Source organism: Salvia miltiorrhiza, chromosome 1 (genome assembly GCF_028751815.1).
Source record: "Salvia miltiorrhiza cultivar Shanhuang (shh) chromosome 1, IMPLAD_Smil_shh, whole genome shotgun sequence".
Taxonomy (NCBI): domain Eukaryota; kingdom Viridiplantae; phylum Streptophyta; class Magnoliopsida; order Lamiales; family Lamiaceae; genus Salvia; species Salvia miltiorrhiza.
The window spans coordinates 44,886,133-44,899,592 of NC_080387.1; the positions used below are offsets into that span (position 1 = coordinate 44,886,133).

At 37.7% G+C, this 13,460-nt stretch overlaps 1 protein-coding gene and 1 long non-coding RNA gene across 3 annotated transcripts; both read right to left on the reverse strand.

Annotated features, from left to right (window-relative positions):
- Positions 1-336: 336 nt before the first annotated feature.
- On the reverse strand, positions 337-8,838 carry LOC130985605 (protein tesmin/TSO1-like CXC 5). Of its 2 annotated transcripts, none has more exons than XM_057908673.1 (8): positions 8,128-8,838; positions 7,033-7,143; positions 5,714-5,891; positions 3,897-4,250; positions 2,598-2,704; positions 2,429-2,523; positions 889-1,305; positions 337-771 (listed from the first exon to the last, which is right to left on the reverse strand). In XM_057908673.1, exons 1-8 carry the CDS (start codon positions 8,403-8,405, stop codon positions 530-532), a joined length of 1,782 nt encoding a protein of 593 aa, XP_057764656.1. In that variant the 5' UTR covers positions 8,406-8,838; the 3' UTR covers positions 337-529. The 2 variants fall into 2 exon arrangements, with proteins under 2 accessions (XP_057764656.1, XP_057764663.1); XM_057908680.1 differs by having other exon boundaries at positions 2,598-2,701; positions 8,128-8,837.
- Positions 8,839-10,277: 1,439 nt separating this feature from the next.
- Positions 10,278-11,221, reverse strand: LOC130985619 (uncharacterized). Its single transcript, XR_009089032.1, has 2 exons — positions 11,146-11,221; positions 10,278-10,558 (listed from the first exon to the last, which is right to left on the reverse strand). It is a non-coding gene; the product is annotated as an uncharacterized LOC130985619 (long non-coding RNA).
- Positions 11,222-13,460: the final 2,239 nt, after the last annotated feature.

Here is a 13,460-nt window from a genome sequence, read left to right on the forward strand (position 1 = left end):
GAAGATAAAAGACTGGGGAATGTAATTACCGGCACGGCCACAACCTCTTCCTCCATCACCGGCATTGCCCCGCTACCGCCACAAAGTTGATTCTCATTTGTTAAACCAAATATTCAAAAAGAGAATCAAAGCATATTTTGTTTGTGATGTTGAACCAAATTAATTAAAAATTAGAAATTGATTTTTTTTTTCTTTGTGGCGGGGGGCGAAAAATCATAATTGAAGACAAAACTAATGTTAAAAATAATAATTAAGAAAATTGGGAAATTCGACACAGTCGGTTGTATCATGGAGGTGGAAAAATCTGTACCACAAACTTTCCAAAATATAGAGCAATAGAAAAAGTTGCATTTTAAATTGAATTTTATGAATGATAAGTTACAAGATTCGTTACATTTGAATCAACTCTAACATCAATGGCTCTGTATATTTAGTGTTTGCCGCCACACCGAAGAAAAGCCGAATGTTTTGGGCTTGCAAATACATGGATGTAGCAGCATACATTTGTTATGTCTAAATCCTACACATGTTATGACTCTCTTTCACTTTTCCTTCTTACATCACCATTTTCCGCAGGCATGCTTATCCGCAGGAATGGCACATTATTCAGAGCAGCAGAACTCTGTCGATGAACACCAATTTTCGCAACACCATTGTCTGTGTGCTGTTGTTGTTGATTTCTACCATCACTTCTTTGATTTGAAATGCCATTGCTCGATAGTCCCCTCTCCCCGTCCGCCTCTGTTCGTGCCAACGAAGAATATGTGGTTTCTGCAGAGTGTGAAGATAAATTAGACTCAGAATACATGATCAAGCAAGCTCAAAATTGTTCAATCCCTCTTGGCCTACAACTAGCAATAGAAACTCGAAGGATGAAAACTTGCTTGCCTTTTATTTCTCCTAAGGTGATCAGCCTGTTAAGACAATCTCTGAACTTTGTTAGAATAATTCTTTCTTGCTCCTCGTATGCTTCAGTCGTCCTGTGCTCAAGCGGCAACTGGGAAGACACGTTATTCTGAACCTCTAACCTACTAGGGGAATGAGCAGCGGTGAACATTGTATCTTGTTCGTCACACATTAGGGCTAACGTGCTGGGAGACATCGGCCTTCCTTTTGATACATCAGCTCCATCTGAACAAGATTCCTCGGGTGCAACTTTCTCGGCCTGGTTTTCAGATGAATGATAGTTAGCCTCAGCCTTTTCAGCTTCAGAATGCTTCTGGCTTTGAGACCCATCTTGGATGGTTGAAGCCAGTGAGGTTTTCCGAGATTCTTCTGCTTGCTTTTCAGCTGCATTTCTCTCCTCTGAAACCGATACCAAGTTACAAAATGATTGTTAGATAATCGAGCATAACTTATGAAGTGTTCGAGAACAATTACAACTGACTTGATGTACTCAATTTGGTGCTTCATAAAAGTAAGATACGGCTGTTTCATATACTCTCCACTTTGATAAACTAGATCATCTCCACATAAGGTTACACCTCTCTTTTATCAATATAATAAACTCTTCCACATGCTTATTATAGTATATTTGTTGGATGAAGAGGCACATAAAAAATTCAGAAACACAAGCATTTACTTTCTATTGATTGAAGAGGGGCTAAATCCTACCTAAAAAGTTTATATAATATAGCAGACTTCTTTACCATTAAATAAGAGATGGTATAGGTGTCATAGTCCAACATAGAGCAATATCCTCAAAGTTAATTTGAGTTGCAGATACTCAAGTAATGCCTTCTTAGGCAATATATATTGATACAAATCTATTCATTCATCTTCACTTGCTTACCTTTGCTTTTCTTCATATAGACCCTTAGCATCTCATGCTTCAACTATGACAGAGTGAATAAAAACCAGATCGATTATAAATTTTTTATGCTAAGATTCAAAATAGATATAATAGCTAACAACTACTAAAGTCATCATTATCTTCCATAGGAATTGTATGTAATTCCCCAATTATTATTTTGTCCTATTTGTTCATCACCAATCTTCTTCTGTCACCTGCCTGAAATGTGAAAACACTTGGAAGTAATATTGTCCACCTTTTGAACCAAGTATATGTCATGTTACAAGTTTTTGAGGATGTCAGTTATGAAAATCCCACAATACACCATCTCACTTTTCAAAGGATACCATGACAATTATCTTGAAGTGATTTGTACCACTATAACAGTATCTAAAATTGTTCCCCAACGGCTGCTTAAACTTCTAATAGATTCAAAATTACACAAAAAAGCCATGAGAGAGCATCGAACTAAGGGAACAGGAAATGTATATTCAAGCTTGTGGACAGGCAATTGATGCTATTAAGAAACTTTTTGAAAAAACATAACATGGGGCATGATGATGTATAAGATTAATGGTGTTGGAAAACAAGAAATTATGTGATTTAGATAATATCATGTACTCAGCACACATGTACCTGTAAGCATCTTCGCAGCTTCTCTTGAATATACCGCAAGCACAGAACAAAGTTCCTTTAAATCCTGGGGCTGAATGATGTCAGCTAATAGAGACCTTTAGATACAGTGCACGAGTAAGTTGTCTGAAGAAATATCATAAAGCAATTCTTCAAAAGATTACACTCATACCTATAAGTAAATTTCAAAGAACCCAAGGTCGGTGTACTAACTGGATGAGCAACAGTAACTGAAGACGATAAAGTGGAAGGTACAGAAGCCTTAGTATGGGTAGCCTGCTAATAGAGAAGAATGAGTTTTGAAGTCAGAGTCAAACTCATTTATTCTTCAGCTATTTTAGATACAAGAGAAACAGAGATGGTTACTTGATAAGATGTAATTAACATGACGATGTTTTTCATCTCCATTCCAACTATATAACCCTCCCAAAAAAATTTAACTATTTAATTTGTATATACAGGTCTAACTCAATCGATATTTCATTATGGCCACAAAGAGCATTCAGGTGCTAGAAATTATCACCAAGAAATGTTGTTTAGCAAGCTAATCCAAAGGAATATCCGTCCAGATTTGTGAGTCTAGCATGGTATCTAAAAAATTATTTACTTTTTTCTTCCGACATTTATTCAGGCAGATCCGAGATCCAGCGTATCTTATCATATTAGTATGACTAAATCCACTGTAACTTCTACAAGATGCACCGCCAGTTTGCACTTTACTAGTAACAGCATACATAAAAGTTCCCCCACCTAGATTATCCTCTCGAATCCTTTCTCAACATGGCAATTCTATTTTCCCAAAAAGTATACTCAATTAAAATATTACAGCATTATTCTTGTACAAGCAAGATTAGAAATACACAAAAAGAATATGTTTTCTACATTTTTATGCAACACTCCTCACTGATCAACTAGAACCTTTGCTTTGAGGATATGGGAGTTTTCCATGACTCACCATAACAAATGTAATAGCACCAAAACATGATTCCAGAGAGTATATATATAACCTATTACCACAAAATGATACCAACCCTTGATTCTTTAATTCATTTCATGATAATCCCTTTCCTTACAGTACTGCTAGCTCTGCATTTTTTCTTTCCAACATTATCACAAAGCAAAAATTTGAACATACAAAAAAAGTAGTGGATATAGCTATTAATTCAAAATTTCATTTAATTTGGTAGAACAAGGGAAAATAAGGTACCAAAAGATTTGTTCTGAAATGCCTTCCATGATTGGCATGAGTCAATAGTATGCCAGTTAAGGCAAAGCACGAGTAATTGTCAAATGAAGAAAAAATCCAACGATCCCATGTTACATAGAACAAATCAATATTTCCCACGCCTCGACTGAGTATACCAGACACAAATTGTGTATCCCTTTTTTGAGTGGATTGAGCACCGATCAAATTCAATAATGATGTTTTGTGAAGGTTGAAGTTTTCTCGAGGTATAAGAGCAAATTTTACCTGTTGTAACTGTCCAAGCCTGTGTACTGGATCTTTTACGGCTGATCCAAAGTAAATATCCTGACCTTTCCGCTTTTTAGTCAGCGGGGGAGACCCATAACCAGATGATCCAATAGCGCCGGTGATGGCAGCATTTGCTGCCTGCTGGATAAAGGCCATGTTGTTAACATGATCGCCGTGAAAGAGAGCTTGTCTCTCTTCGCTTCCTTCATAATTTTTGCAGTCCATGCATTTACAATTTTCAGAACAAAGAATATTTGCTTGGAAGCATTCACAGTACTTCTTAAGGCACCCTGATTTCTTGCAGTGGCATCCCTTATTATGCTTCCCTGAAACAATTTCGCCAGCCTCCTCCTGCATATTGATAAAAATTAATTGATCATGTCGTCATTTAAAATGAATACAGTTCAGAGAATTTTTTAATAAACTAAGGTATGTGGCATATACTAATGATGGTTAATACACTAAATGTTACAATGTTTATTAGAATAAAGAGGACTTGCTAGATCTCGAAGATTGCTAATTCAACTGAAAATTAATAACAATGATGAATCATCTTGAGAAGGTTAAGTTGAGACAGACAAGTGAAAGCAGGCTCATATAAGTATTAATCAAATATTTGATAAACTATCCAAAGTCCAAACACATCTGTTCAAGAAACCAATAGTAGAAACATCTCAAGAAACACAAAGTTCTACCAAATTCAAGTTTCTTTCTGCGAATCACATATTTGACTGAGATAATAGCGTCAACCAACTCGATCATTTTATTTTGACTGTTGTTACTGGTCAAATTTACTGAATTTATTCGATTGGCTAAACAATTAACAGCCTCACCAATCCTCAAGAATTTCAGAACATGAAATATTAACAACTGAGAAACCAACAAGTAGGTTGCTCATATGGGATTCTACACAAACAAAATAAACTCCTCTGATGTAGCAAAAACTCTTATATTGCAGGGACAATAAGAACAAGATACTCAACTTCATATCTGGTAGGCTCTAGCTACCTGTTCCATTCTAGGTTAATACAGGACTTCAAATTTTCCCAAAAAAATCAATTTTCTTGCATTCAAAAGCAACGTTAGTCCAGTGTGATGCTATATAGACTAGGGTATAGTTTTTTTTCACAATATTGCATTAGATTCCCGATTTGTTAATACATCTTTTCAGCTTGAACAAGGCATGGTTCAAGAAGCATATTGCACCAGAAAAACTTACTTTCAGCCATGCAAGCAAAGATTGTTATGGGTGATAATCTCCGTATCAGACAGACAAGTAGAGTACTTGTATTCTATCTGTTTGCTATAAAAGCCAATATCTGGACTTACAAATGATAATGAAATATTATCTTTATACACTCCTTAAAATGATAGTGAAAGAAACCATAGATGTGAAAATTATCAGCAGCAACAGAGTTCTCTCTTCTTGCTTTTGGGATTAAAAGCAATTTGGTTATATGAAAATTGATGTGAACTATTAAGAGGATCTTTACGACATGTAGCAAGCTCCTCTCTACGAATAAAGGTTTAAGATTTCCCTTTGTTGCCATATCAAGTTGAAATCCTAAGAAAGCATCTTGGATAATTGGAAAATCTAAAGAGTTGGAAGTAAGACAACTTCTGAGGCCATCCATTAAAAGAAATAAGTTTAATGTGAACTTTTAATGCAACCAAAAACATATGTTACCATAGATGTTAATCAGTTACAGATAAATCTAACACGATGAAACAGAAACCATATGATACTAATAAATAATCCAAGATCCTACTTTATACTAGAAATACACTTCGACAGGATGGTAAATTGACAATACCCTGTTATCCCGAGCTCCATGAGGACTGCTGGCAATTTTTGGCCTGAAAGCAGTTGGATTACGCTCCAAAGTAGCTTCAACAGCTTCACGTCTAGCAGTATCGTTTTCAACATTGTTGTGACAGTTCACACAGTTGCAACCATCACAATAGACTCCAGAAGCAAAACATTCACAGTACCTGACAATAATTTGTAAGATAAGACAATACTTCATCCCAGCAAAGTGAAATCCATTTCATAAATTTTAGAGGGAGAAGTAAAATTGTTGGAAGGTCGTCCTAAATAAAGGTAATCACCAAATTAAGTTTTTTAGTCAAAATTAAATTGGGAAACATGATGTACACACAAATAATATAACAAGCCAAAAATTATCATTGTTTATAAGACTGTACAGAAAAAAGAAAATATAAGCTGCAATGTTGCATCCCCAAGACGATTAGCAGTCATCTTTCTGGCCCAAAGTGAAAAAGGTGTATGAGTTAACAACTTTTAATTGATCGTTCTTGGAACTTGATGCCCCACTCAGTCTATTATACATCAAACTAAATATTTTTTCAAATACAGATGTTGCTTAATAAGAAAGTGGTGGTGCAACCTCAAGCAAACAATACAAGTCCAGAAAAACACTCAAGCATCAATCTTCCTAAGCTGAAAGAATAAACCATATGGTAAGAAACACTTAGTCAAATAAAGTTTATGTTTACTGGAAATGTAAATTGAAAGCTTCAGTACAAAAAATCAGGTATATCACCACATGCATAGAGCAGATGCTAGATTACACAGCATAAGTTTCATATAACTGAGAGCTATAATCTGACAATTGAATACAATACTTTAACTATAGATAACATGTGCATTAGCAGTTAATTAATGAATTAGCAGTTAGCAACAATCTGTAATAAAAACACTTCCTCACTCAGAATAAAGGGAAGGATTGACTTTAATCTGAGAAAACATCTTTCCCCAGACTTTACTGTGTTCCTCAACTAATTGGATTTAGCAGAAAATGTAAGTAGGATAGATGTACAGACTTGAAATATATCTTGGTCAAGCCCAAGAAAATAAAAAAGATCCTGTAAAGAAGGGTGGTGGATGAAATATTTCAGGGAGAAAAAAATTGCTTTTTAAAGAAAGATTATATGTACATAGATAAAATTATTTAAAAAAAGTCTGTACTGAAACTGAATCTTTTGTGTTAACTAGTGTTTGGATTTGCTGAGACTTGCAAATCATCATCAAAGTAAGAATGTGACAGACCAGAAACTCCTTTTCATGCAATCATTTGTCATACAACAAAAGATGAAAACAATAGCTGCTTACAACTTCAAACACCGAGAATGTTTGCAATTACACTGCTTTTGCTTCTTTGGAGTACCATCTTTTATTTCATTCACATTTTGTCCGGGCCGTGATCTTGGTGATTCGGGTTTCCTGAGGAGAAAATAGTTATTTAGAACATATTGATAGAGAACTACGATACCACATGTTTAGTTGAACCATGCGTAACTTTAGCTCAGCCTTGACAGAAAGGCTGATGCATGTACATGTAGTTATTTTGTCAAAGTACACGATTAACATAATATGGAAAAAGAATTCCATGATCATATAATCATCAGTAGTTCCCCAAAAAATGTAGAGATCAGTGCAAAGTCATATGCTATTCTAATAGGAGGCACTTTAAACTGGAGGAGCGTGATGCAGAAAAAAAAAATGGGCCAGAAATAATGAGAAATTGTTTATATTTAAGAGCAAGGAAATTACAGAGAAAATGCATGCAAAGCTTTTTTACAAGCATACACCAACAAATATCTTTCTCCAAATGATACTAATATAGTTATGCGAAAAACCAACTGAATGAACGATTTCACTAGGCAGACTTCTTTGTAATCTGATCAGGCAGCATTCAAAGAACCCACAGTATGATCAGAGAGACACAACCCAATTAACAGCCATTTTTTTCATAATTTAGTAACTAAAAAATTGATTCATTATTCGTTGCCAAACTAAAGCTTTAAATCATTCATCAAGCTATATACATAATGCCAACTTGCAAATGGTTGCTAGGATATTCTGTAAACGAATTAACAATCGGAATTTTACACATCCAATTAATTGGGTACAAAAAATTAACTGTCTGTCTGAAGATTCCCATGGCTCACAGCTCCACCTTCCTTTTCTCCAACTGGAGTAGGAGCAGGAGGATTCCTAACAACTAATGAAAACATATGTAGATCAATTGCTCCAATAGAATGTCTGAATGTAGCAAACAAACATGAAAGGTTAAAACTTCAAAATGAATAACCAACAAAACCTACAATTCCACAAACACATCATCTTAAGCTCCAAAGATAAAATCAGTTTCCCCAAAAAGTTCCAATTTTTAACAACTAATTTTGAATTGATAAGGCGACTCACAGAGGAGGACGAACAGAAGGATGAGAGGGCGGCGGAGGTGGTTGCTGCATAGTCATGAAGAGCATCTGCGGCGGCGGCTTCACTAAATGAGACAGCAACTGCGGAGGAGGTTGCTCCAGCTTCACTTGCTGCCGCTGCTCCATCGTCGACGCGCCACCAGTAAAATCCAGCTGCCTCACCAGCTTCCTCGCTGGGAAATCAACTCCTGCCGTCGTCGCTTCCGGTTGCGGCGGCGGCGGCTTTTTTGGAGGGAAATCATGTTCATCTCTTTGCTCCATTGAAGAAAAACAAATTACGAAACGAAAATCCCACAACAAAGATTTCACCAAACAATTTTACAACAAAAAAGATAACTCAAATAAATACTACTCCAAATCACTCATTTTTCCGCTCGAGAACTCCCCCCCAAAATTGTTTGAATTCCAAATCACGAAAACCAAAAGGAACCAACAATTCGAATTCGACTGTCATAATTTTAACAAGCTCGCAATTAAAACACCACAAAATTCAAAGGACAAAAAAAAAATCTCCGTCCCAATTGAGAGGTAGCTCGATCCCTACAGACGCATATAGATACAAATGCGCGTATGTACACTCCAATGTACATATACACAAACCACACACACGCAGATGAAGAATTCTTTGAATTGGTTTCGCTGGCTTTGAGTCCCCTTCCTCCCTCTCTAGCTTAGCTTTTGAAATTCAATTTCGTGAGGTCGGATGAGCGTCGATATCCCATCCAACGGTCATCATGAGTAGTTCTAGATCAACGGTCTGTATTCATAGAAGGCTCTCAGGTCGGCTCTCCTCCGTTGATCTCAAAGACGTGTCTTTTTCCGATTATTGAACAAATTCGTCACGCATCCGCCACGTCATCCGAATTGATACGTGGCGCGATATGAGTGGAGCATCGCAGGGAGTCTGTTGTGCGTTCCGCAGCAGGGGAGCTCTTCTTTCCCGAGTTTTGATGAGATTCTGTTTCGAGGAAATAAAAAAATGGAAAATTATAACATTATGGCGCTAAAGAGTCTGCGACGTCGTTGACTTGGTGAGGTGAGGGTTTTAGTGGATGGCTCAACGGTCCAGATCTCTCGGGAATCACAGTGCCGGATGATGACTCAGATTAGTTTCTACATAATATACACGTTGGGGGTGTGCATTCGATATTTCAGTTTGGTTTTTGTTAAAATCAAATTGAATCGAATAAATCGAATTGAAAAATTAAAATTTTTAAATTAAAATATCGAATCAAACCAAAAGATCGAAGTAGTCCAAGAAAAAACTGAAAAATTGAAGAAACAAAATAAAAAATAAGAAAAAAAATTAAATTGTACATATATATATATATATATATATGCATATTATAATATGGAGTATAAAATTATAGGAGTATATCAACATGTATAATATATTTATAAGTATATGTATATAAATTAATATATAATTCAGTTTTCGGTTTTGTTTGATTTTTACAAAACCTAACCGAACCCAAAAAAATCAAATTTTCTTGAAAGATCAAACTGAATCAAACCAAAAGATCGAAAAATTCAGACCATACTTCAAAATTTCGGTTTGAATCGATTCGGTTATTTTGCTCACTCCATCACCCCGTCTTAAGTATAGCATTGTGCATGCATTGTGGTTTAGCTATAAGCATTGTGCATGCATTGTGGTTTAGCTATAAATTGGTTACACTACAAAAAAAGCGCTGATTACCGACGGCTAAATGCCGTCGGTAACAAAAGACGGCCGCCGGTAAATAGTGTTACCGGCGGCGATAACGGCGGCAATCTCCCGCCGCTAAATGGTTCGTCGGCAACGACAATAACGGCGGCGAACATCCGCCGTCGGCAGTTAACGGCGGCGATGCCGCCGGAATTGTCGCCGTTAAACGGCGGAGAATAGCCGGAGAAATAGCGGCGGCAGACACCGTCGCTAGTTACCGAGGGCTATTTTGCCGTCGGTAGAGAGCCACCGGAGTCCGGCTGACCCTGCCGGAAAACTACCGACGGCGATTACCGCCGCTAACTAGCGGCGGCGAATCGCCGTCGGTAAAAAACTACCGCCGGTGTCACAGCCTACTTCCCAATGACGGGTTAACAGGGGTTATGACTTGGGGTGAACAATAAGAAATAGAAATGTACAATTACTTAACATTAAAGTATATGAAAATATCACTTATAGATAAAAAGCTAGGATCATATATGATCATTTGGATACTTATAAAACATACACATAAAAGAGAACTGATTAAGGTGGGTTACCCAATAACACGTGTAACAACTTCATAACATAGAGTTATCCTAATCAAAGTGTTTTGCAGCGGAAAACGTGTGAGATATACATATGAAGATGTATACTCAAGGTTACATTTCTTGAAATGTCAAAGGAACACCCGCTCAACATCATTCCATTCCATCAACTGCTCAACCTGCACATTTAGAAATACATGCAGGGCTGAGTATAAAGATACTCAGTGGGCATAGCCGAAAATACAACATGCATACATATATAAATTGAACTGCCAACAGTAACACACAGGGGTTTTCTTGAATGACCTGCGCTTACTAAAACATTTCATTCATTTTCATAAAGGTGGATGCGCATCCCATTTTCAGTCTATATGATCCATATCTGTTCCTTTCTGTCACGCGCCGGGAAGGAGGCCTCCTTACCACGGACGCCAAGACCGGTCGCAAGCGACTCGCGGTCTCCATGAGTGTACACGTTAACCCTAGCTAGCGACCTTTGTCTAGCATAGGATCCCAATTGGATTTCCTTTAAAGTTGGCGAACCAACACAGATAGGATACATATAAAAACATAAACATTTTGGCAGTCAATCATTTCATAAACATTTCATTTTCATAACATTTTCATTTTCATAAAGGGCATTAAACATATAAGCATTTCATAAGAACTGAATAAATAGTCAAAACATATCATGCATATATATTCGCATATGAGGCCTACGTCACGCAGGGGATCTCTATATACGTAATAATAAAATAATGCCCACCTGATTAGGCAAAGCCTGTCGTTTATCCTTATCTCTGAATCGGAATAGCAATGCTAATCCTCATGTTGCTCAAAGCCTACAAGAAATCTATTCTCAATAGGTCTCCTTGAATTCTAATCTTAAGTCATGGTGTAGTGCTTAATATTCTATGATTCACTTAGCCGGGTTTTCAAAATTTAATGAATAAATAATTGAAAACATTTTCTCTTGAGTTAAGAACACCAACAATATTCTTACTCATCTTTTAATAATTGGAATTATAAATAAAACCAATTAAATCATAAATATTCTTATTGCAAAATATAATGCAATTTCATGACATGGTTAGCATATAAGTAATTACTTAAAATATGCACTTCATAATAATAATATTATTATGCTAATTATCTTTAAAATAATTAATCAAACTTAATAAGTCTAATTAATTAAAATAGTGTATCTCCTTTAAATAAAAATCTGCATAAATCCAATTAAATAAATTAATAAAGGCCCAACAGATTTAAAAATTAAAAGCCCAGCTGAAACAAAAATAAATAAAATCTCGGCCCATGACTCGAGCCCACTACTAATTAAATCGGCCCACTCTCTAACAAAATTTTCAGCCCAACACTAATTAAAAACCCGGCCCAAATTTAAAACCCAACTCCTAACCCAAACCTAAAGCCCAACATCCCACCCCCTTTTCTTCCCTACTCCCTCTCTCGGTCACACTCACAACACAAACGCAGACACATCTAGCGGCTGCGCCGCCCAGCCTCCTTCTTCCTCGTTCTCTTTTCCGGCGTCGACGGATAAGCCGCCACCGCCGCCTGGACTCCCTCTGATCTCTCTCTAACTCACAACCCTGGTCAAGACTCACACACCCACAAATCAGTCCGACTGCTCGCCTCTCTCGACTGATCCGCCGCCGCCTGCTCCGACCCCGGCGAATTCACGGCTGGAAGGCTGCCGTCTCTCTCTCTCCCTCGAATCTCCTCCGTCTCCCCCTGCCGCTGTCAAGCCGCGGCCGCGTCTCCGGCGAAGGGCGTCATCTCTGGTCACTTCTCCCTTGAATCCCCCTTGGCGACGACGAGCGCCGCCGCCTCCCTCGGTCTCTCTCTCGGCGACAGCAGCAGCCGGAGCCACCGTCGCCGACACCCTCAGCAATACCCAGCCCAGACCACCTCTCCCTCTCCAGCTGTGGCCGGGCAGCAGCGGCACCACCATCGCCGCCCTCAAATTCCCAGCGAGTAGCAGCCACCAAGCTGCCACCACCGCCGCCCATTTCCCTTATGTTCTCCCTCGTCTCCGGCAGTGGCTAACCACCACCACCGACCGCATCTCCTTCCCCACTCTTCACCGTGGCTAGGCAGCAACGGCAGAGCCGCAGCGCCTAGCCTCCCTCTCGACTCCATTTTTCAAAAATACATCAAAATTGGCATGCTTCATATATGTATCTATATGCACATAAATTGTATGTCTGAACACTTGGTGATTTTAAGAAATTGTTGTTCTTTATGAATGTGTATACATATGCACCGAAATGATGAGATGAAAGTATGTGAAGGTTTGATGTGTTACAATTGCAGTGTCATAACTGAATGAGCAAGTATAAAATAGATAGAGAGATTCAAGATGAAACCTCTGGTTTGAGTTGCTGAAATCTGAGTTTTGTGGCAATTTGATCCATTCGCAATATGGCTGAGCTCTGCACTTGGATTTCTTTGGGTTTGTTGGAACTAGAGAGTAACTTGAGGGAGAAATGAGATTGATCGAAGATGCTAAGTGAGGGAAAAGATAGATCCTTTATTGAAGTGAAATGACTTTGTAGAGAAAGGTATGGTGATGAATGAGGTGTATGGTATGATTGCAGAGAATGGTATGATTGAAAGGTATGGTGGTGAATGAGGTGTCTCAACAAAAAGCTATAAAGTTGTGGCATATGGTGGCTGATGGAGTAGGTGGGTGTAGGAGTAGATGGGAGTAATAAAATAAAATAAAATAAAAATCTTCCGGGTTGTACTATGAAAACTGTAATAATCGTTCAGTGTTCGTTAAATAAAATAGTTCGTGTAAATGATCGATGCTCAATTAAATAAATATGTAATGCATATAAATTTAATAACTAAATTTACAAATGTTTTTGTAAATCATTTGTGTTGGAATTAAAAATAAATTCTTTTTCTCATTCCGGCGTGAATCATCTTAAATCTAAGTTCAAAATAAATTCTAAATTTAACTCAGGGAAACGGGGTATTACAGCCGGCCGGTGGGTCACGCCGGAGGATGGCCGGGTATTTACCGAGGGGAAATTGCCGTCGGTAACTACCGACGGC